General features: G+C 36.7%; 1 protein-coding gene and 1 pseudogene across 6 annotated transcripts in view; both read left to right on the top strand.

Annotated features, from left to right (window-relative positions):
- The window catches only part of dgkza (diacylglycerol kinase, zeta a), a 94673-nt gene that overhangs the window by 4810 nt on the left and 64814 nt on the right, over nt 1-25049 (top strand). For 3 of the 6 annotated variants that reach the window (XM_028464874.1, XM_028464899.1, XM_028464891.1), the window contains exon 2: nt 18542-18637. The exons of 1 other annotated variant lie outside the window; for it this stretch is intronic. Coding sequence is in view for 1 of the 5 variants with exons in the window: in XM_028464907.1 (XP_028320708.1) it covers nt 12863-13137 (275 nt within the window). In the remaining 4 variants the exon portion in view is untranslated. Of the gene's footprint in view, nt 1-11839; nt 13138-18541; nt 18638-25049 lie in introns of those variants that run through there. 2 more of the 6 variants (XM_028464907.1, XM_028464882.1) reach the window with 2 other exon arrangements.
- Nucleotides 8441-8543, top strand: LOC114479170 (uncharacterized; annotated as a pseudogene).

Below are 25049 nucleotides of genomic sequence, written 5' to 3'. Positions count from 1 at the left end.
AACTGGTGTAAATACATTGGAAACTGGAACAGAGAGTTTATCTTCCTAAAGAGCATCAAGATATGACACAGTTACACGTTCTGTTAGATTAATAACTGAGATTTTAACGTCTACCACAGCAGAAGGAACCACGTAAGTCACCATGAAAAATCCACCAATCACAAGCTCCACAAATATACACTGCTTTATGTAGTGTTAAAGAATGTAAAGTCTGTAATAAATGTGTCTAATAAGTCATTAGTGAATACCAGAGAACTACATGAGTGAGCACGAAAAATTAAAAGAAAATATGTAATAAAATAAAATGTTTATGTCTAACTTAAAGACAAGCAATGTGAAATTAACAGTTAATATGCAACTTGTTGACTTGCATATAAACTGTAAGTATATTAAATAAACACATGTGCTTCATATAACCATTTATGTTTTTATTTAGGCTGTTTTATAATTTAGAAAATTATAATTCATATATATATTTATGTAATAGCGTATTATGTATCAAAATACTAGTTTTCGGAGTCGCTGTTTTTACTTCTCAGAACAACATGTAAAGCTCAGTTAGATGATTAATGAGTGTCACATATTGATCAGCTGTTTGTTAATAAATGTCCCTGTGTGACATTTTGCATCAGTGAATTTAACCCAGAATTGTTTTTCTGGTCAGACTTTATTTGATAAAATTATCTAAGATTTATATTGTATATCACCATTTTGAGAAAATTTATTGAGATATGAGTTTTGGTCCATATCACCAGCCCTAGTAGGAATGTTCACAGCATTTTAATGTTAATAAAGGTCGACCTACCATATTATAATCACATAATTGTATTTAGTGGTTGACAAGTGGCTATTTTAGATTTCTTGTACACCTATCTTAAAATATAAGGGATACTGGAGCTTGGTTGGTCGGGTGGGACGGCTCGTAGTGGGCGCCAGAAAATTTCCCTTATTTTCAAATCCAAAACTTGACAGGTATGTGGGTAACGGTTAAAAGTCTTGCTCAACGTCATAACGTCCAAGGAACTAATGACCCATAACTAAGCGCTAAAACAATGGATTCAAACGCTAGTTTATTGGTGAGGAAATCTCCAAAGTGGCGACGTCCACATAAAAAAGGGATATTACGTTTCTCTGAGGCTGAAAGTTGACATATAAATTATTCCAACAAACTTTCTTTCATGAATTAGTAACAAAGCTTTATTACTAAGCTTTAACAGATCTAAAGTTCATGTGATGTGTTGCGTATCGCTTGAACAAAAGGCCACAGCTGCTCCAAACCACTCAGTTTTCAGCAGTGGTTTGGTGAATTTCATGCTCAAGATTGTCCTTTTTTTTTGGAAAAAAAACCCCATACAACAAGAACAGGAGTTTTAAAATGAGTTTTCTTTGAGTAAAAACCCATATAATGATACGACAAAGATCTTAAAATTAAGCTAAAATCAAAAAAATTGTCAATTAAGGCTTAAGCGGACTATTCTAGAGATGTAGCAACCCATCCGATCATATGAGTAGTGATGGGTACCAAATTTTTTCGGTACTACCTGGTACCAACTGAGGTAGAATTAAACCGTGCCATATATTGGGACCCAAACAGATCTTTGTGACTGCGAGGGAGTGGAAGAGTGTGATAAAAAGAGAGACGGGTAAAACAATGCAAAGGGAGCATCAACACAACAATAATGTCATTGATCGGATCACCAAATTAAGACACTGAGGGGTGAAATCACTAAAGGTTTAGGGGTATTAATACTTGTGCAAACGTCACTTCATGCGCTAAAAAAGGGTACAAACCCCAGGGAATCAGGTGTGCGAGGCTGCTGCGTGTCAAAATGTGCCCTCAATTCATTGTTTCCCTCTAATGAATATCTAAAGTAGGCGGATCTCACTAGGGGAGCAAAAAATGGGAGGAGGAAATGCAAATGAAGTGATGCAGTGGGCGCAATGCAATTCATGAAATCTGGAACTGTTTGCGTTGATTGTTTCAGCACCGGAAAATAGAATGACTTACAAGCAGAGGCTAACACGCACGCAGAGATGAGCTGCGTCAGTCCAGAATCAGCTGAGCAGCATGCGTTATTTACGCAGCGATGGCACAATATTCACAAATGAGTGTGCGTGACTACTCAGGAACTCAGACCTGCTACATTTTTATTTGTTTATTTTGTTTTATATATTATTAAATGTTTGTGCAGCAGACGGAGAAGTCCATCAGCCTCCAATTGAACTTCTTCAAATGCCATTTTGTGCTTCTATGCACTCACTTCTCCACATTGAACGAGCAAAATGTTCATTTAAATAGGGCGGTCTCAACCACGTCTATACGTGCACCTACTGGTGACACAATGTTAGTGAATTCCCCATAGCAGGTGAGCGAACAGCGCCACCAAAGGATTTAGGGACGCATCTGGTTTACCACCCTTGATTTCAAATTTTAGGGAATCCGTGCCCTGATTGCGTGAAATACAAAATATCGGCCAATCCGATTTAGCCGATCAGATCAGCCTAAAGACTGACAAAATACTCCTGAACCGTACCAGAAATTTGTGTCTTCTAGAGTGACGGATTATGATATGTCCATATCTCAGTCCGATGATGAGTTTTCTATCTTATTGATATCTACGAGGTAAACTGAATCTACGTCACGGAGAAGCTGACAGAGTTTACAAGCTGTTTGCCCAAAACACAATCAAGTTCCCTGCAATGTCTGCTGTTTGTATGCACACATTGACCATGGCGGTTCAAAGAGTGTGAGGGCTGGGGAGGCAGCGCAGACCTTCAGTCTTCAGAGAACTGGAGGAAATTGAATTACATGAAATGTCCTGTTGGAGATGACAGAGGCTGATAAGAGGCAGGGTTCAAACACTCTCTTCCTGGCCTTTATGAGGCTAATTATAATAGATTCTATTTGCTCGCTTTAATTAGATATACTTTCTGTTTACGACATGAATTAAGGCTGACACAAACAAACTGGCAGCCATTGACGTAGATGTGTTTTTTGTTGTTCTGTTCAAAGGGCTGTAGACATGGTACAGACCTTTCTTCTTCAAAGCAGATCTCTGTGCAAGTATCTAGATGAGAGACTCCCATCTGGGGGTACATGGGACTCTTAGTGTACATCACAAGGGTATGTGGAAACCTCTCAGTTTTTTTCTAAGGCCAACATCCAACAAGGTATTTGTGGAAAAGCTGACATTAAATTATTGTCTGATTCTCTGCAGACGCATCAAAAGACAAAACCCAAATGTTTAAATCTCAGATATACACAAAATAAAGAACTCAAATTTCCAGCTACAGTTTCTAGACACAGAGGTTCTCTCCTCATGGATTGTGACTCAAAAGTAGGTAATTTGTTTGAGCAAAAGAACAGAAGACATTTTACAGTATTTACTTTTAAAATAAGGATAAGGCAACATTGGTAGATTTTCTTGTTGATAGGCCTTACATTAACTTTGGAGATTCAAACCTACTTTGTACTGCTGAAGTATCTTTCTGAAAGCAAAACCCTTAACATCACAAGTTTTAATGGATAAATCTTTGCATGGAATAAATTTTAAGATTGCAAACATTTAATTGATTTGTGTTACGGTAGTTTCTATGGAGAAATTTGGGGTCTTGAAGCAAAACTCTTTAAAGAACCAACAATGTAGAGCAAGGCGAGACAAAGAAACTATATAACAAACATGGAGAGTGTACTTCTGATGTAACGTGGCGCTACGTGTATCATTTCAGGAAAAACTTAAAGGCTAACTAGACAGAAAAAGTTGGGAAGAACTGGTCTAGCATTCATTAGTTTTAACAAATAGACTGAAGCCTAACCTGTGGTTTTCCAAAGCTGATAAATCTACATAATAAAATATGGTGAGCCTTTGATTTTGGGAACCATTAGTTTAGTGTGTCAACCTAGCTAATGTTAATTCTGCTAGCTTAGCTAAGGCTACTGCACTTTAGCTTAAGCCATTTCACCTTCAATTCTGAAACTGATGATTTGGCAGTCCGGGATTCATACTGTGGAGTTGATTAGCCTAAAGTTTAGCTTATTAGCATAATAAAAAGTCTCTTCTTTTCATTGACTTAGGTGTTATTGGTGTTAAGTCGTCATAGAAATTAAGAGATAATGTGTTTTGTATTTTTTTAATATTTTGCTCAGGAGTTATGCTAGCTAAAGCAAAAAGTGATGCTAATGTGAGCTAGATAAAATGCTAGCTAAAGAACAATATATAAATTAAGCTCCTCTTTGTAAAATACTGTACTGAGTTTACACGTTTATCACGACTGTGTCCAAATGCCATCTTTCAGTCTTTGTCTGTGGTTCAGTATCTAGTGATTGATGGGTTTGCTTGTCTGGCTACGTGTGGGATGGAAAGAACAATACACTCTTGTATCAAGCCAAAAAGAAAAAAGAAAGTTGCATAACATCACACAACAGCACACCAGATGGACGAAAACCCAGATGGCAAAGATAAACAGCCCGTTCGTTAATATCAAACTGTTGTGGAGATTACAGCGAGGAGCCCGTGCTTTCGCTGTGATGACACTAATTATCACCGACAGAGCAGAGCAGTATGTGACTGGTTAATTTATTTTCACAGTGAAAGATGACATCCCTTTGTTGGACATTAGTGGGGGATCAGATCAAATTTACTGGCTCAACCACAGGAGGAGATGTGACAGCTCTGAAAGCTCTACCTTGATCTACTACCAGATGATGTCGTCCTTTTCCAAACATCCAAGAGTGACTTTCTGTCATTAAGAAATTAACAACACTGACCATGTTGTTTAAAAAAAGATAATTCACAATGTAATAAACACAACAAGAAATATTAGGATGTTTCATTTACCACCAATCTAAATTTAACGGTCCTTTGAGGGTTTATATTGGTAAACACTTAAATCACTTTGACAATAGCTTGAGCTAGCAATAGTAAACTAGCTTTAGCATACGTTTTTAAATCTTGGTGTTAGCTTATTTTCCAACTTTGATAAGAGAGTAAAATGTAAATTACTGCAAATGCAAATACTATGCTATACGGTACTCTACTCTTACTAGGGATGTAACGATTAATCGCAAGGCAGTTAAAAATCGATTCATAGGTATCACGATTCACATCAATACTGTGAAAATTGAATTGCAGTACTTTTTTTAACCAGAAGTGTTGGCGGCGGGCGGAATCTGCTAATACTTTCTTTCTGGCCGCCTTCTACTTTTAAACATGCTCATAAATAATTCCTTACCCCTTTAGCACCTAAAGAATATCTGTAATATTACGTGAATATCTGTAAAAGTCACGATTTTCTATTAGCTCTGTCTGCATAGCATCTCTTCTTCACTGCAAGATATCTGCATGCCAACCGACCACTGGGTTACAAGCGCCCTCTGCTGGTCCAAACAAATATCTGACAAATACAGTGAAATGACTGTTCTTTTTTTTTTTTTTAAGCCCAATTGTTAAGGCACAAAAAACATTTTTAGTTGCACTTTTAAAAAGAAAAAGAACTATTATGCAGTTTTGCATTGTTTACTATAGAACCAGAATTTGAATTGATAGGCTTCTTCTTCATTTGTATTATTCCTTTATTTATTTCATTCAAGATTTATTTTTAGTTAAATTGCATTGTTTTGAATAGTTTATCAAGGGATTATTTTGACAATGAAAAAAAAAGGAAAACAGTATAGTTTTTTATAGTTTTTTTCCCCAAAAAAAATAAAGGAATGTTTTTCAGTCATCATCTTTCTACAGCCCAAATTTTGTGAAATAAATCGTGAGAGAATCGTATTGTGAACCCAGTATCGTGAATCGAATCGTATCAGGAGTTGAGTGAATCGTTGCATCCCTAACTAATACTATAATATACTACTTAGTATGCCATGCTATTTACTTTTGCTAACTTAAGTTAGCTACATTTGTGTTACATCTTTGCCACAAATTGATGTTTTTGCCACTGATTGCTGACCCAAATGGAAATATCTAACATAGTACACAAAATTGTTTTAAATAGAGGCAACGTTTTGTGTGTAAATTGAGTTTAAACGAGTTAATTTTCAAATTGAGTTTAAACCAACACAGAGGTTCAATGTTCTAAGTGTTTTCTTGAATATGGCAGTGAGGATTTGCTTTTTTAGTAAAACTATCACTCCAAACAATTAGATGAAATTTAAAAATTGAAGTTTTATTTGAAATACTTTAATTTAATGAATAACATTTTTTTCTTGAAACAAATTAATTTAAAAAATAAAGTTTTTGCCAGTTAATGAACCTCACTAAATCAAAAATATTTTGTCTCGCATCACCAGGCAACAAAATATAACGTTACAGCTTCAATAACTGAATTATTGAAGCTATAATTCAATAATTCAGTTATTGAATTTTTCTATATCACATGGATATAGAAGTTTTCACTTCTATTTCCATGTGATATAGAAGTGAAAACTTAACTTTATTTATATCGCCCTTTCAGGCAGCCACAGCTTGCATGAAGTGTCATAAACAATAGATAAAAACAACAATAAACTAAGTAAAACAACAAGAAAAACTTACGTGACATATTCGGACACTAAAAAAACTCGCTCTGAGATTTTTACCACTGGAAGTTTGGCGCATTAAACTTTGCTCTGCATTGTTTTGCCTTTTAATTAGCATTCCTTTATTTGATGAATCTACTGCCAAACTAAATATCCCAAAATCATGACAATAGATTTTAAATATAGGATAATAGGGGTTAATTAAGCTAAAGCTACTAAATAATTGTATTTTTATGCTTCAGACATCTTGCGAGAAATGCTTCTTGTAAGAGTTTGTACCGCAAGATTGTGTGTTGTATTTTATTTGACATGTTTGTGTTGTTACGCTCATACTTCAGTATTAGGAGTACTATTTAATCATGTTCATTTCCCATGTTCCTAACGTTTATAGGTCTAAGATGCCATAGCTTTCTGTTGCTGTTTTGGTAGCAAATATTTACAGACATAACAGTCAAGCCGCTTGTCTTCCAGTTATAGTTGATCAGGGTACCACTGCAGGGTTTGTGTACATTCCTTTCAATGTGTCTGAAATTGAACTTGTGGCAAAGTGAGAACGTTTAAGCTGCTGTTGACATTTCGACGGTTAGCCGTGCCGTGATAAAGTCAGCCACAACTGTCATTAAATGAGTCCGCAGGGGTTCAATGCAGCAAGTAGGTTAATCAATGTCTCTGATTACTCCCATCCATTTACAGAGGGACACATAACGTAGTCACTGCTACATCAAACTGCATGTTAGTACAGCACATTTATGAATATGCAACAACTGCTCAGGATTCAACGAAAAACCGTTAAAGCTATTTCTGCAAAACATATAGTCAAAACAACATTGTGCACAGTTTGATACGTAATTGATTTGTGACTCATATCGCTTAGCCCTCCAGCATTAGTCATGCTGTGCGACAACTGTGTAATATATTTCTACACATGTGCCGCATAGATGGAGCTGTCATCAGGCAGATGGTACTGATCTGTGCTGGCGATTCATCACTCAGTGTTTGATACAATAATCACAGCGAACAGTCCTTGATCCTTTCACTGTCATCTGTTCATCTAAGGCAGAGTTTTAAACTTGCAACCCATTGTTCTCTAAAAGGCTTTGCTCCTCTGCTTTTGCCTACATTTATGGCAGTAAAGCCATCAGAGCTGAGCTAGAAGCAGGAACAATCTCCAAGGACATGTTTTTCAGCATTTGAAATAGAGCAGCCTCTTCAGCCGAAGGTATAAAAAGAACTGCCATTACCTCCACCATCTGGTACAGGGCTTTCCTTATATGGGACTTGGGGACCAGAGGTCATTAAGAAGCCTTTATTATCTAATAGGTAGGCTGCAACATTTAGATGACGTGTAATTTTATTGTCTGTGAAGGTTGTTAGTCGTTAAGGTCGTGTTGATTCTGATTGAAGGAACTGGATTTAAAGTTTTGCTTCATTGCCTCTAATCCGCAAGGTTTCTCGAGTTAGAAACAGACTAGTAGGGAGTCTCAGATTGATGCTGTTGGGGTGATTAGCCTTGATTATTAGCCAAATGTGTCGCTTATTAAAATAGCAAAGGGTTCCTGGCTTTGGTTTACTCTGGTAGGTAGTTGTCGAGTTTTCTAAAGAGTAATGAGACGATGAGATTATAGATATTAGAGAGGTTGTGTCTGTATGTTAAGGTTCAATTTATTCAGAGAACTTTTTTCAGTTCTCCTGACACGTTTTGACTGTCGACTATCAGCCTTCCTCAGAGGCATCTGCTGATCGCTTTGACGTGTCCTTATGAGTTCTTGTGCATTGCTGTCCTGTTTCCTTCAGACGCAGGTGAACTGCTGAGTCATACTGAACCATGAGTAGATTAGATCCTAATCTACTTATGGTTCAGATAAACGAATATCTATAAACTTGTTTGTATCTACTTATTTAGATGAACATGGCAAACAAATCGCTTCTCGGGCATTTTGGCTACGATCAAGTGTAGTATTTGTTTTTATCAGTTTAATAATAATAATAATAATAGATAAATAAAAAAGAAGAAAAAACCCATAACAAGACATTACTATATGTGATGTTTAATGGTCAGGTTGCTCTGAATCACTGGTTGACAACTCATTGGTTTAGACCCAAAAGTGGGTCAAAGACCTGCTTTTAGAGACTCCAATTTTCCCTTTCAAAATGTCCTCAATTCCAAGTATATAAACATTTCCCAGACAGTTTATCTTTTGTTGTTTTGTTTCCCCTTCATTGTCTTTCCATGTTTCGATTGCTTTCCATGCTAATAAACTTCCCTAAATTGTACCAAACATGCTAAACAGGATTAATTGAGTCAACTACAACAAAACGTGTGTTTAGTCTGTGTCATAAAGCTATTTCCTTTGCGTTTTGTGCGAAATACAGCCAACTGGCAAATCACCCTCAAGTTTTGCACAAAATCCTGAGCTGCCGTGTGATTACGTTGTGCGACTTTCTGAACCTACATTTACACTTCTTGCTAAACATTCAGCCACATGTTCTTTCAGGGGAAAATAGCTTATAAATGTATGATATTGTCCGAAAACTTGCATGTGGGGGTATTTCTGTGTCTTTTTGTGACCGAATTTTAAATAAAGAAAGGAAAAAAAAACCCAAATACCGTTTCAATACATTTTCCATTTAAGAGCGCGAATTCCACGTTTATCGTCCGTTTTCCATGAATACAAATATCGCAGTCCTGTGTTTGCAGTGGGCCTCAGGCAATTAGCTGGGCAAACAAGATATGCTTTTGTTTTGTTGGGAATTTACAAGTGGCAATAATTTTGTTTTTACACTTATGCGCCATTAACCACACGGGGGCGCTAGGCGGAAATAGGCATCTGTTTTCATTTCCGCACTGAGTCAAGTGCAGGAGTATTGTGCGCACAAGCAGTAGTGATACCTGTGACAACCACAAATCTAAAATATCTTTAAATTTCTTCAAACTTAGTCCATTTTGAATTGTTAGTTTTAGTTTTAAACCGTTCTAAAACAAAGGTTTGACTGGACTTGGGCAGTGCTGCCACCTAGTGGTGTCCAGTGGTAACATGCAGGTAATGTTAATGAGTCAACTACCACAAAAATAACGGTAAATTCTTCAAAAATGTCAAGGTAAGATTGGAGTAATGGATTATGAATAATTAAGCAGGCCCTCATTAGTGCCTAATATGGGGCTTTTTTTGGAACTCATTAGGAAAATGGCTTCCTCAGTGCGTTGTGTTTAGGATTACATTTTCAATTTATGATATAATAAGAGTCGTCTTTTAGAGCCAAACATTGTGAAAGTAGGTCAGCGGTGGGTGTTGGGAAGTCAATAGGTTCTCTGATTTGTGTATTTGCTGTCGAGGGCCGTTTTATTTGCAGAGTGGGCGGCAGAACAGAAAGGAAAGGAGCAGGTGTGTGTGTGTGTGTGTGTAAGGTGGTGATACCGTATTCTCTCCACACCATAACGACGAGAGCTTTCTGTATGTCCTGCTCTGCTTTTATTGCCCACACACACACTCACACATGTATTTGGTGTTATATAATGAGAGCGATCGATAACAGCCAGGAAAGGGTTAACATATGCTGCTTTCAGGTTCTCTCGCCTAAAAAAAAATGGTCCTTATTTAGATTCCTGAGCGAGGCGTTGTGATAAAGCAGTGAATTTGAGCCGAGAGCAACCAATCAATCCCTATTAATAAATTAATGATGATAATTATAAAACACACACACTGTGAAGGGACTGATGTATCTCCCAGTAGTGCAGTATATTAACCACAGGTGTTCTATATACACATAATCAGTCATGTAATCAATATATTTATATAGTGAATGAATGATGCACATTAGTGATCTGCGTCCAAAATGACAGAAAAACCTCCGTCAGCCTTTAAGATTCAAATATTTCAATAAATAATCTATAGGGGAAAAATACAGCTACAGCTTTAACACGTTTCATTATGAAGAATATCCTAAAACTTACTTCCGCAGTATCATAATTAGTGAGAAAAATCACCAGACAAAGATTGTGATATACAGTGAAAAAGTGTGATATTCTACTGAAACATTTATTCCGCTATTGTCCGTATTTCTGTTTCATGATTTCTGTTTGTTTTTTCCTTAATCATGGAAAATTTGAGCCCCCGAATGTGTTGATAAAACGTGGAAAATATTTGTTGGAAGTGTTTGATTGCCATGAACTTTAATGTAGAAACGTCCAAAATAAGTTGTTTTAAATTCAATCATTTATATTTATTTATTTATTTGTTTGTATACAGAGATTTATTTTTATTTATTTATTTTTTTTTTCACTTTTTGAAAATATATATATTTTAAAAAGTGACACTTGTGATGAAGTTAAAACCAAGTCAAAGAGGACTCACCCTTTCCTCTCTCTGACTGGGAACCTTGTTTTTAGGTACACAGCGCCTCACTGTGGTTGATTTGTAACAGCACACACAAAAAGCATGCTGGCAAATTCGATTGGTTTAATGGTTTAGAAATAATCTGAGTGATTTGGCACATATATATTAATGTTATTATTATATCATTATTATTTGTAATGTTTCTAAATGTTATATTTATTTATTGCATTTTATATTTAAGCCCTTGATTGTTTGAGTTCTGAGCGTTTCCAATAATTATTTGTGTCTCCGAGAAATGCTTCCTGCAAGATTTAGTGTTGTGCTTTATTTGTCAAGTTTGTGTTTTTATGCACTTGCTTCAGTATTTAGAGCGCTATTTAATCAAGGCCATTTCCCACGTTGCTAACATTTATAGGTCTAAGATACCATAGCTTTCTGTTGTTGTTTTGGTAGCAAATATTTACAGACATAACAGTCAATCAGTTATAGTTGATCAGGGTTTGTGTTCATTCCTTTCATTGTGTCTGAAATTGAACTTGTGGCAAAGTGAGAACGTTTTAGCTGCTGTTGACATTTCGACGGTTAGCCGTGCCGTGATAAAGTCAGCCACAACTGTCATTAAATGTAATCAATGTCTCTGATCACGCCCATCCATTTACAGAGGGATGCATAATGTAAATGAAATTATATAAATTGGCTACAAGCTGTATATATTTAAACTTTTGCAGTGGTGGTTATTTGGGTGTAACTTGTGACTCAGACCCTCTATTGTCCCTTAACTGCAATTTGGGAAACACTCAATCAAACTGCTAAATTTCCCACCCTTATCTTTAAAATCAACTTGGGAGATTACTTTACAAAGTATTGAAGGAGTAGAAACTTGATCTAACCTCTGAGTCAGATGTCAGACTTTGAGTCAGGCATGTGATGGGGCAGCCCCTAGCCTGGCCCTGATTGTCATATCCACTTCCTGGTTTTTAGCCGGGCGGGTAGTGGTGGAGGCTGAAGTAGAGGAGTGGTGTGTGTGTGACCGGGGCTGTGTGTGTGTGTGTGTGGGCGTGCGTCACCTCACTGGGAGTGTAATCAAAGTCAACAGGAAACTAAAGAAGTAAGAGAAGAAGAGGGGGAGGAAAAGAGGAGAGAAGATCATTCTCCTGGATCATTGGACTATTAGACTGCACTTATAGTTGCACCACTACCACTACTACCACTGCTACTGCTAGTACTACTGCTACTGTTGCTGCAGGACGGCTGAGTGCAGACATGGAGAGGAATGCTGGGAAGGATTATCTCTCGCTCAGGACTCTACACTAAGCTCTGTCTTTACACACACACACACACACACACACACCTTGTATGTCTCGTAAAAGACCTTTGGCATGTGGATTATTGACTTTGTAGCCTTTTCAGAGTAAGAGTCCTTGAAGGAATCATCCCCGCTTTGACTGTGGACTACTATTACAGCCTTAATTGCTCCAGTTGAACACTGTATAATGGACTTTAATAATAGCTTTAAACTTGTTTGGCTAAAAGCAACCAAAAGAAGAATCCAAAAAAGAAAAAAAAACCTTTACCTCAAACACGCTTAATCACAATTACTCGTCATTTCTCTCGCTTTAAAGCTAACTTTAAAAATGCAAGCTCGTCTTCAATCTGAGACACTGACATCATTATGAAGACATTAACTATTTTATCCTCAGTATTAAGTCGTTTGTTTAACTTGTGTCTTTGCGAGCTAAAGAGCTAGCTAAGATTGTCCAGAAATGAACTTGTAAATTTCTCTTGATTGTACTGAAAATCGAGATCATATTAATGTACTCTACCAAAAGCTGCAGACATTTCAGAGCTATAAACGAGCAAGAATTAGCAAAATATTAGCATTGTCTTTGTGCTACACACTACATGCCAAATTTATGTGTACAAGGTTTCGTCGATAAGTTCGATAAGTTCGTCCTGACAAAATGTGACAGGGGATGCGAGCACAGGAAGTCAGAACACTCGTTTGATTATGGACGCGGATGTAGCCAAACTGGAGGCCCTCAGAGGGGCTAGTGGGGAGATCGTGGACAATGTGGACACCGACGTGGAGATCGTGCTACTAAGGGAAGGCGACGACAACGAAGAATTTAGCTCGCCGTCCTCTTCGCCTAGCTCCTCCCTGCCTTCCTCTCCCACGTTCACGCCGACATTGTCCTTGTGCCCGACTGGCTGCGTGACAGACGAAGAGGAAAGGTTTACCGGCTGTTCCAGGTCCTTCACCGGATTCAAGCTCTTCACCAGGAGGTAGGGAAAACCAAGATATGACATCAAACCAGTCATTCAGACTAAGTATTACACCAAAAAAAACACTTTAAAGAAAAAAAACATGTCCAGCTTTCTTCTAAGGCTGTTACTTCCTGTTTATGGGTGCAACTTCCTGCCGGATAAATACATGTAGCACAACTGGGGAAAAAAGACTTGTAAAACTGCTTTTTTAGGTCAGACAGAGGCTTCACAATTTTAATTGTTAAACACAGTCGACACTTTTGGCTTTTCAGCAGGGCCGCCCTTTGCGCTAGGCAACCCAGGCGCCCGCCCAGGGCGCCATCTGCTGGAGGGGTGCCAACTTGCACCACCCAAATAAATAGATAATTAATAATAATTAAATTCCTAAAGGTGAGAGTGGCATAAAATTAAGAGATTATATAAAACAGAAACACTGAGAATGCATGGGAGGTGTTAGAGTTCAAAACCCTAACTTATAACTTAAAATATAAGTTTATTGTTAGCAAAGCTGTTGCTTGATGTTAACTATTATACTAATACATTAATGTATGCAATTTGCAATTATCCACATGCAATAAGAAGTTATTTGCAGCCACAACATTGCGTTGCCTTTTTGCATATGTAGTAATTCTTGTTCTATTTTATATAATTGTGTTGTTAGCACATTGTGTTCCTTGGTTTTAAGAGTTTTGTTACTGATTTTAACTTGTGATTGCACCGTTTTGCATTGCTTTTGGATTTTGCACCATTGTTGTTGCACCTGTAGGTGTTATATTTTATTATATTGTATTTTTTCAAATTTGTAAAATGGTTTGTTGTGTCGCAGAATTGTATTTTTGTCTGCGTTTTTTTTTTTGTTTTTTTATTAAATGATAATTCGTACACACTGTGTATAGACTTGGGCTGGTGGCAACAAAATCCACTCTTGCCTAGGGCAGCAATTGACCTAAAGCCGCCCTTACCTTTCAAAATAAGAGCTAGGCTTACGTTCAGACTTACTCCTCCTGTTTGATGTAGTAACGTTAGAATAAGTAATAATCACTCGCTAAAATATGAAGCTATTGTTATTGATTTGCCATTAGCTATCACACACTATGTTGCCCTCATAAAACCATATTTACAATAGTTCTCCTAGTAATAATGAGGCTATTGTTGCTAACGTCTATTTATACACTTTGAGCTGCCCCACAAGACACTGTATTCTGACGTTGCACATGTTAGGGTTGGTTAGTTGCTGAGATTTTCCCTTGAGGTCGTTTATCTTCTCATTGAGTTGAGGATTCCTTGTGGTCAGAGGCGGAGCTAAAGGGTCTGCTTGGACGTCACAGTTCACTGCGACTCTTCTAAAATTCAGTTAGTCACATAGTGAAATGTGGGTCAAACGTAGACTTACTTGAGTATTTGTCGTCATTCTGAGTGCTTTCATGGTTAGCGTTAGGCTAACAACCATTGGACTGCACGTGGAGAAGTGGTTTACGATAATCTCTGGCTATGGAATGCTAGGCTATGTAGCACTTAAACATGTGATGGAGTGTTGTACTCAAGCCCAAATATTCACATTTTTCTTGTGTCAGGCTGCTTAGAAATACATCGTGTGACAAATTTAGCTATTTATCACACAAATATGACACTATTTCACATTTCAACAGTCAGATGATTTTTCATTTACGTAGGCTATTATTATTTTGAGTTTGATGTTGATTTTCCATTTTGACTTTTCCCAAATTTACGTTTTATTTCCGACATAATTACTGACAAACTGAACGTCCCAAAATCATGCCAAAATGCTTAATTGGGATTAGTTAAGTTCATAAATAATACTATAAAGGTTTAGTCAGGTTATTTACTGCCGGGAAGAGAAAAAGCCTTGTTGTCCATTAGATACGATCAAAAAAGTGCATCAAATTGTGCACATATTTTGTTTGTTGGTATATCTAAAACATAGTTTAAAAATACATGATTTTTGGCTACATATATAAAAAGTCCCTTTGTTTATGTTCTCCAAACATTTGCTACACATTGAGCCACATGAATATTGGAAAATGCGATGAAAATGAGTCATTCTCCCCAATGTCCTCGTCATATTGCTATTTCAGTTTCAGGAAGTTATTTCTGTGTTTTCCGTCTGTTTTCAGTGATTATAAAGAAAATCCCCAGCTGTACGACAGGCTTTTTTTAACCCCCATCTACACCCCTGTCTACATGGACTTAGTCTTGAGTTGTTGTTAATTTCATTGACTTGTTTTTGCCTGAACATAGAAACAGCAGACCTTCGTCCTTATCCTGTCCCATTTTAAAGTCGGCAACATTTTGATTATTTACTTTTCCAAAGATCGATATTTACATACTGATAAAGTCATCAGAAGACAGGTTCATTTTGTTTATTTTTTGTGTCGTTTCTTTCCTTTTCATTATTCTTAGGTTTTAACAAAACATTGAAAATAATACATAATTTAAAAAAAAATTCAACTTTTAATGTTTTCCTACACTTTGGGACACAGTTTCTTATCAAGAGCAGATGGTGGTTTCCACTACCTACTTTTCTTTTTTTAAGTGCTGTATTTATTTATTGATAAGGCATGAGAGTATCATTTAATTTGTTCAAATTGTATTAGGTTGTTTTTTTTTTTTTTTTACACTGAGGTCAACTTTAAGTTTTAAATTCACATGTTTTGACAATAGAATAAAATAAAACACCAATTATCTTTTTGGGGGGAATTTACCCATTGCATTTGATGGTGATGCCAGGTAAATCCTGAACAGATGAAATGGACTCAAATTTATTGCGTTGACTGAAACTAGACTAATTACAACTAAAATAAAAATGAAACTGGAATCGTTGAAAGACGTTGAAATTCTATTTAAATGCTGTTTTTTTTTTTCCCTGTTCAATGTGGATTTGGTTCAAGAAAATTATGCAAATGTTTAGCAAGTGTTACAAGACATAAATAAACCTAATATATCACGTGTAGCGCAAAATCGAGATTACTCGGTCCCGCGTGATTTGAGTATACCACGAGATGTAGATGTTTTTGCCTTGATTTTGGTAGGTTTAGTGTGTCTGTGTTGTAGAGAAAGCTGATAGAATGGAAATATTAGGGACAATATTGAAAATATATATGGAAAATAAGAGGCCCTGAGTAAATGAGGCCTTATCGTTTTTCTTCAAACGAACCAGCAGATTCATTCTCCTTCAAAAAAAACAAAAACACAACATGGTTGCGCTGCCGAGTCATAGCCAACAGATGGTGCCATTGCCTGGATAGAAGGTGAGCAGATGTGTGGGATCTGAGGCAGATCTCAGTTGAACCTGGACCACAATCCTGACTTATCTACACACACACACACACACACACACACACACACAGAGTTGTGCTTTTCTGACCTCATGGGAGGATAACATAACCATCAGTGCTTTATTTATCTGTTACTAAACAGATTAACGTCTCTACTGTGAAAACATTCATTGGTTTTTGTGTAAACAAAAGACACTAAACATCCCCCTGATGCTAAATGATGGGTATTTTTTTGTAATTAAATAGAATTACAGGTTTTTCCTGTGCTGCTGTTCCTAGTGAGCCACTATGTTTATGTGTGTGTGTGTGTGTGTGTAACCTTGCCAGTGGGTCAGTGGTTGTAACGTGGACATGATTCTCATGGCAACAGAGGGCTGCGGTTGTCATGGCAATGGAAAAAAAGCTGTGACAGCTGTGCCTTTGGCCCCCGACTGGATGCTCGTTTTCGATCTGAGTGGAAATGATGGCTGCAGGGTGGACACTTTGTCTACTTAGCCTCTTCTAATGAGGTAGCTTAGCTTGTAGCTTCTACTAAGCTAGTAATCCGTTACAAGCTACATCGAAGTAGTGGAAAAGGTTGTTTTCTACATAAAAAGGTTTGAACAGTTTATGTTCCACTGCAGTAAATGTGGCAAAGTTAATTCCCTATTCAACTTCTTTTATTTATTTTATTATTGTTTAATATGAGAATCCTTTAATGTTTTAAAATTCAATAGTATTACAACATTATTTTCCTGACTTTTATTGACAACTGTGCTTTATACACAAAATAACTGGATTGTTATTGAGAAGATTGTCAAAAAATAGGTGAAGTTATTTGAGTTTATCTTCCAAAACATGTAACTTAACGTTCATGTTAGCTAATGGTTTTCAGCTCTACGATGACGCTAACTTGAAGAATGCTATAGCATAGCACATTCTGTAGAATTACATAAAACAGGTATACGAATAGATATCCCATTGAAGGCGAGATACGTCAGCGTGACGTGCCTACGTGGCGGCCATCTTGGTCAGGGCAACGTTCCCATTAAAGGCAATAGGTGTACATTGAAAATAAATCATAACTTACTCATTTCTCAACCGATTTTCACGCGGTTTACTTTATTGTCAAAGTCAAAACATGTGCTATTAATACAGAAAATTCTATTGAAATAACATGGAAGGTTAGAAAAGATTATTCTCAGTTTCCTTGTTTCAACTCTACTGTATAACCATATGCAGCACAAAGTACAGGCATCCTTGAGCTGTTAGCAGGGTTGCGGTCAATTACATTTTTCAGTTACAATTACGTTTTCAATTACCCATGTTCAATTACAGTTCGATTATGATTACAATTGCCAGCATTTTTTCCAATTTAATTACAATTATTTTTTTTTTTACCTCAGAAAGTCAATTACAATTACGTTCTCACTTAATTGCAATTAATCACAATTGCTGCATCTGAGCCTTTTTTGTGTCAGTATGACCCTTTTTTTAAATGATAAAAAGTGGGAAATGTTGATATGAAACATATTTTAGTAATTGTTAACCACGTGTAACATGGTTCCCCTGTTTTGTGTTAAATTATATTTGACAATATTTATTGAATGTTCATGGCAATTGCAATGGCAAAGTAAATTATCTAAACTCAATTACAATGAAATTATAATTAAGATGGCAACAGATTTTTCCTATTACAATTATAATTATGCCATAATTGTAATTAATTATTAATCATGCAATTATAATTGACCCCAACCCTGAGTTGTTAGCTTGCGTGCCGTCTAAAACAATAAAACTCTGGCACGTAGCTCAAATTGGCGCGTTGTAGCTACTTTTCTATGATATCTGAGTATAAGTATAATCTTGCCTTACATAATTAATAACTGTGTTAAATGTGTTAGCATTACTGATGGACTGATGGAATGGAGCGGTTGTTCTTCTAGGTGTTCAGTTTGTCTGAATGTCTGTTTCCTCTTCTTTCCGAAGCGTCTGCTGGTTTTTTTGAGTGTGTGTGACATCATTTATCAGACCGTGTTGCTCTAGTCTTGACGAGGAAGTACATTTGGTTATTTTAGTCTTCTCCCAGGCTGTCTGTCTATTGGCCACACCTCTTCTTTGCTCTCTCTCCCTCTCCCGCCTATTAGCGACGCTGTACCAGAGGGTTTATATGCTGCACTCAGCAGATAGATGAAACAGATGGGCTAAACATGGCTGGATAGTTTCCTCATTTCAACTGGCAGGTCGGCCTTTAACTTCTTTTACTCAAACATTTTACATTGCATAGATTGTTGTGGATACTTTTGAAACTCGTGTGTGTGAAATACTGAATTATTTTCCAATGAATGTAACAGAATTTTGTGATGTTTAGAGTGTGATGCTTATCGATGCAGTGCTGCTTACATCAGAGTCTCTATTCAAAACTTTAGTGTCACATTTGCAGGAAACACCATCTACTTCTGCTTGACCTTCTTTTGTGTTTGTATAGGAAAATGTTCAATGTGTGTATACTAGTATTACTGGCTTTTTGGAGGCTGGTAAATACACACGTGTATTCTATTTTAACCTCCAGTATAATCTAAACTCTGTTTTAAACTGACTAAATACTCCTAAAGTGCTACTTGCTATTTGTCCAAACCTAAGTTTTGACTCCCAGTCAGAATAGTTTCAGGGTATACTTGTTTACGCTTTATTTCTTTCCATAATGTGACGTAAATTACTGACAGAAAAAATGCCAACTAGAGATTGATTAAGTTACATTTTGTAGTTAAATGTATTTTTTTGATGCATTAGCAGGATTTTACTATAGTGTTTCAAGTTCTAGAGTCTTCGGTTCAATTCAGTTTAATATCCATGTGTTTATCTCCTTTAAAATGTATGACACATTTACCCACGTGTTTATTGGGGAAGAATATAGTGAAAATGCAGGATATTGTCCTTAAACATGCAGGTCATGGTATCTTCTTCTGTGTCGTAGCTATTTCTGTTTCAAGAAGTTAATTTTTTGAATTCCGACCAACACAGACAATCGTAAAACTTACTTTATCTGAACAGTGGCTGGAACTGCCTAAATACTCTTCAAGTGCTACTGCTTGTTCAAATCTAATTTAAGTCGTCAAAGCCTGGTTTCTGATGGAGCATTGCTGATTAATGCTTTCTCTTGCTAACAAGCAGCATTAGCATTGCCATCATGCCATTGAATTAAGAAAGAAATGTAATGTCTAACATAAGCCCCATTGGTTTTCTGTTGTTGGTAAACGGACAAAAGTTACAGAATTAACTTCCTTAAATGGAAATACTTATATGAGACGGAATTTTGCCTTCACATAAATGTCTTTTAAGGAAGTTTCACCATTTTTTTCCCCATTACCTGATGGTTAAATGTGTGCCAAGATTTTGGAAAAGATAAACACATGGACTTGGACTGCTGTGCTAGAAAATGTGAAGACTGCTTCTTCGGTTTTGCGAAACTTAAGCAGAATTTTAGTGTTTGTTTCAACATTTACGAACAATAGTTTAGTGATTATTACTCAACAGTTGAGTGATTTCATATTGGTTTTAGCTAGAATGGTTTGTGTTTGGTTTTTGGCACTTTGGTCTTGTCCAGTATATCGTCAGAGCGCCATGATCACATGTCAAGTTTTGTGCATTGGTTGGTTGGTGCGTTTGATTCCACTTATAATGTAATGTCAAGGCAGACAAGACATTGGCCCGATTCCCCGTACTTCCCAACTATATCGTCTCCTACATTTTTGCGAATGCAATATGTGAGTTTAATTTTTCTGGAAAATATTTCATCCATCTTAAATTTCCTACAATTTTTAGAGAACTTAAGAAAGTTCTTAGAGTTTTTAGGCATTTCCTTGCTCTTACAGCTGCAGGCCCTCCCAGGCACATCCTGTCAAGCAAATAAACTGCCAAGGGTGAAAGTTGCGTGGCTGACCTCGCCGTTTTTCTCAGGCCTTGGGACTTGAAATGTGTAAAGGCCATTTCTTATGCACAGCGTTATCTTTTGGAGCTGTGACCAAGACGAGAACCCTTCAGACAGCATCTGTTATCGTTTGAAAATACATGGAAATTAATGCACATGGAAATGAATCCAAGCAGTGTTTAAGAAGCATGAGTTTGCATAAAGGTGATAATTAGGCATGCACAAAGGTGCTTGTTCAGACACAAAACATGTCTTTATTTAGACTTTAAACAGAAAGAACGAGTGGGTAGGGGAAGATGGGGGTTGGCTCCTTCTTTGTGTGTGAGACCTCTTCTTCTTTGTGAGAGTTCCATCAGCCTGATGGATACACAAAAAACTGAAAGCAGATCATAAAAAACACTCGCAGGAACAAAACATCACAGCATGTTATGCTAAGGAGTATTTATAGCTAACAGAGTTTGGTAGGGGTGCAAAACTCGAGGGAGTTTCTTGTTAATCTGACAGTAAAGTGCCAGAAGCAGGTTTGGGGTTAGTCCCAGCAGCCTCCACAAAACCTACTGAAGTGAATTCTCTCTTTACAAGGATAGCCATTTAGATCTATACATAAAGAAACAGGGAGGTACTACTACTTTCATTTCATATTACTGTATATCAATCTGTCTGTCTGTATTTTCTTGTGTTTTTGTTGTCGTTTTGTGTATTTTTCTGTAATTTTTTTAGGTTTTTTGTTGTCATTTTGTGTGTTTTGGGAGTTATTTTGTATATTTTTCTCCAGTTTTGTGTGTTTTTTTTTTTTTTTACTTCTTGTTTTTTGCTCGTTTGTATCTTTTTTTTTTAGTGATTTACGTTCACATTTGTTGTCATCTTGTACAGCCAGTTGCCCACGTCTGCACTACATCTATCTTTGTCCCTCTATTTACATATATTTTATGTATGTACATATGTGTAAATATTGAAAAGTGAAAGTATTTGTCAAATCCAGCCTCAGTGAGGACAGATTACTTTCTCTGTTAGATCTCAGATGTCCTGTGGGTCGACGTACAGCCCGCTGTAGCCACAGCCTCGCAGCTACAAAGCGGAGTCTGGCAACCTTGCTGTTAAGAAGGACGTTGATTTCAAACTAATGTTCGAAAGCATCCATGATGCTCCGTGGACAGAGGACGAGGTCGATATTACCACAAAATTAAAGAGCAAATATAAAATTAAGTTTGCAGTGCAGTTGAAATATCAACACGATAAGAGATATGCAATAGTAAATGGTTTACAATGACTTTATTTTAATTTTAATCCTCATACAGGTATTGCTATTGAGACGTGTTTTGAACAAATACATAAATAATTTAAAAACGTATAATATTCAAGTGGAGCACAATTTGATACGAAGTCAGATGCTTAGCAGAGCAGGTAAAAAAAATACAAAAAAACAGGTTCATAGTGAACAATAACTGCTGTATATTGACCATGAGGACTTTTGTAATGCAAAATAAAGTTTAAAACCACTCAAAAGGCAGAAAAATACCCAAACTGGCAACATTACGATCAATACAAACTGACATTTAATTATTATTTGAAAGATTTTTTTTTTTAGAAAGTTGAATTTTTTTCGACTAGACTTCACTTATGCTTTTTTGCGATTAGATCAAAGTTGAACTTTTCATACAGTCTGAGTCACAGCCATTGACAGTAGATCAGTCATGTATTCCACACAATGACAGGAAACATCAACGTGCTCTCCCCATAGACCTGAACATGGTTAGTGTTGCCGTTTAAAACCACTTCAAGGCTCTGTATTAGTCATCAGAGGAAAACCACATTGGTATAGCCCTGTGCGCATGCATAGCGTTCCGCTATTTTTCTTGTAAATATTTAAGCTGAGAGCACGGAGCTCTGGAGAGCGTCACACGATTGTTCTTTGACAAAGAGTTTCAGTGAAATGTAGCCGGGCTGTGTACCTGAGCGAGCTGACGGCTTCCTTTGTACGCCTGAGTGCTCGTGGCTAGCACTCACTTGCCATTGTTAGCATGGTAAACAGATGGAAACAAATGGTATATGAAACATGGGGAACAATTCTCAGAGCGGGGGTCCCTCATCCAAGGGCCACATTATTAACATGCAGCATTTATAATCTGACCATTATTACAGGAACAAATAGAGTTTTGTCTTTTTTTCCCCCTTTGTTTAGTGTGTTTTGTTATTTCTCTCATCAGATTGTGTGTTTTTGGTAATTTTGTCTATTTTCCTTGGTATTTTGTGATTTTTATTATTGTCTTTTTGTGTTTTTCTTGTACTTATGTTAATTTCTGTATTTTTTTGGCGTCATTTGGTGTATTTTTTATTGTTTTTAGTGTATTGTAGTTGTCAATTTCTGTATTATTAGTCATTTTGTGCATTTTTGTTGCTTTTAGTGTACTTTTGTTCTAAATTTCTGTATTTTTAGGGTCAATTCCTGTGTTTTTAGAGTCTTTTTGTGTATTTTTGTTAGTCATTTGTGTCTTTATGTACATATATATTTTTTGTCATTTAGGGCCTTTATAACGAAGCTGGATTTCCTTTTATCACACTCATTCGTTCATGTATTCTGTGGCGAAGCACAGGAGCCTCAGTCCTGTAAGATAATACAGGCTGTGTAAAATGCAAGTAATGTCCACCTTATGATGTAGACTGAGCTGTATATGAACACAGCATCAGAGCCACAGACTGCACCCAAAATGATGCGGATACATGAATAGAAACACATCTGTTCTGTAATACAATGAAACTGATCAGAGTGAATTAATATTGTATCATCTCTCAAATGTAAGCATTAACAATCATTAATTATCTGCATTGTTTCATTCCTGCTTTTTTATGATTTATGGGTTTTAATACGTGTTTTTGATTGATCTGACGCTGCAATCTCCACATATTTGTTTGAAGCAAGGTTGAGAACACCTGGCTTAAGTGTTGATGTCCTGCTTCATAGTCCAGCTGCTCTGTTTGGTAAAGTGATGCACACTATTAGAGAGAGATGACAGACATACTTCTCCAGCTTTGTAGGACAGGCCCTTAGTGTCATTTAGTTTTTAGTTTTTTTGCTGTCATTTTGTTGTATGTTTTTGTATTTTGTATGTAGGAAAATCATCAAATTGCGTTTCAATCTCTATTTATATGTGAAGCGCTTTTAATAGAGTGGATACTTAAACACAAAGCACTTTACACTGTATGTTCAGAATTCTATAGTGTTAAAAAAAAAAAGATACATCCTAAAAACAGAGCCCACCCACTCACCATTTCTGCTGTAAATGATTATATCTTCATCAAAATGTGCCCTATTTGATAAACTCTAACAGTTTCTGAAAGCTAAGATGTTGTACTTCACAACCTACATGGTGTCATTATTGTAATCTTACTCACACGTGTGGGGGGAGCCTTGAAAAACATACTCGGGGTGAAGAAAAGAGAGCAATGCACTGTAAAAAAAAAAAAATTCAAACCTTACAGAACATAGCTGCTTAGTTACCTACTATACTGTTCATTTTTATTACAACAGAGGTTATCAACCAGTGGGTCGGGGCACAAAATTGGGTCACACCCACATTTTCGGTCGCAGGGAAAATGCAACTTCTAAAAGCAGAAGCTTTTATACACATTTTATGTTTTTTATTTTTAAAGAACACTTTTTGGATTCATTTATATGGAATTTAGAGTAAAAACAGCATTTTTTCTTTAGTTTTTTAGGTGGTTGTTGTTGTTTTACTGTTTTAATGTGACAATTCCTTTTTGTTCTGTGTCCCCATATTTACATTTATTGGTCTTCAAGTTATGATTTTTCCTGTTTTGTGTGTGTGTGTGTGTGTGTGTGTGGGGCTCATATTTCTCCTCCCTGTCCAGCTCACAAACATTTCCTATTTCTGGTACATTTAGAGGACAGAGAGGATCTGTTATTGGAAGCTCTCTCCATCCCAGAATCCATTGCTCACTCTCTTTGTTTAATGATGACACATATGGGCTGTCCATTTTCCATGTGCAATATCAGAGTTGTTATTTCCCTTCCTTTTTGTTAAAAAAAAGAAGGAAGCGATGCTTCCTCCATGCGCGCCGCAGACTCTCATAGTGTTAGTGTGTCGCCTCGGCCTGACACAGGTCATTAATCCGTCCCATTGTGCAAATATGCAATCAGAGGGGTAACGTTTTATTACTGAGTGCTTTCATCTCATCTTCCATCGACTTTCTCCCATCATTGCTGGGGATTATCACTGTAGAAGGCAGCTTATACATAACAGCCGTGCACACACAGTAGGGAAAAAAAAAGTCCTGACAAAGTGCACGGAAGCAAAGAACATCATCTGCTTTTTTGTTTTGTTTTGAGTCCTTCTGGAAACTGGCGCGTGTTTGGCATTTGTAACCGAATATATGACAGATTTTCCTTTTTTTGGGGTGGGGGGGATGGGGGGCGGACCTTTACATTCAAGGGATGATATTACAGCATAAGATGATCATGCAAACCTGTAACCCACATATGTAGAGATCAGGATAATAACAGGATCCGGACTAGCAGCACTATCAGATTAAAGGAGTTTAAATACATGAGAAAAATAAAAGTAGTCCTGGTTATGTCGTATGATGCTACTAAAGGGTCACCAACAGGTGAGACTCAACAATTGTGCGTCATCACTAATACAATCCTATTTTTGTAACAAAATGTTAATTCCTAGATATTTGTAAACACCGAAACTCAGAGGCCT

The sequence above is a fragment of the Gouania willdenowi genome, chromosome 2 (assembly GCF_900634775.1).
Source record: "Gouania willdenowi chromosome 2, fGouWil2.1, whole genome shotgun sequence".
Classification (NCBI taxonomy): Eukaryota; Metazoa; Chordata; class Actinopteri; order Blenniiformes; family Gobiesocidae; genus Gouania; species Gouania willdenowi.
This window is presented reverse-complemented; position numbering and strand designations above follow the sequence as displayed.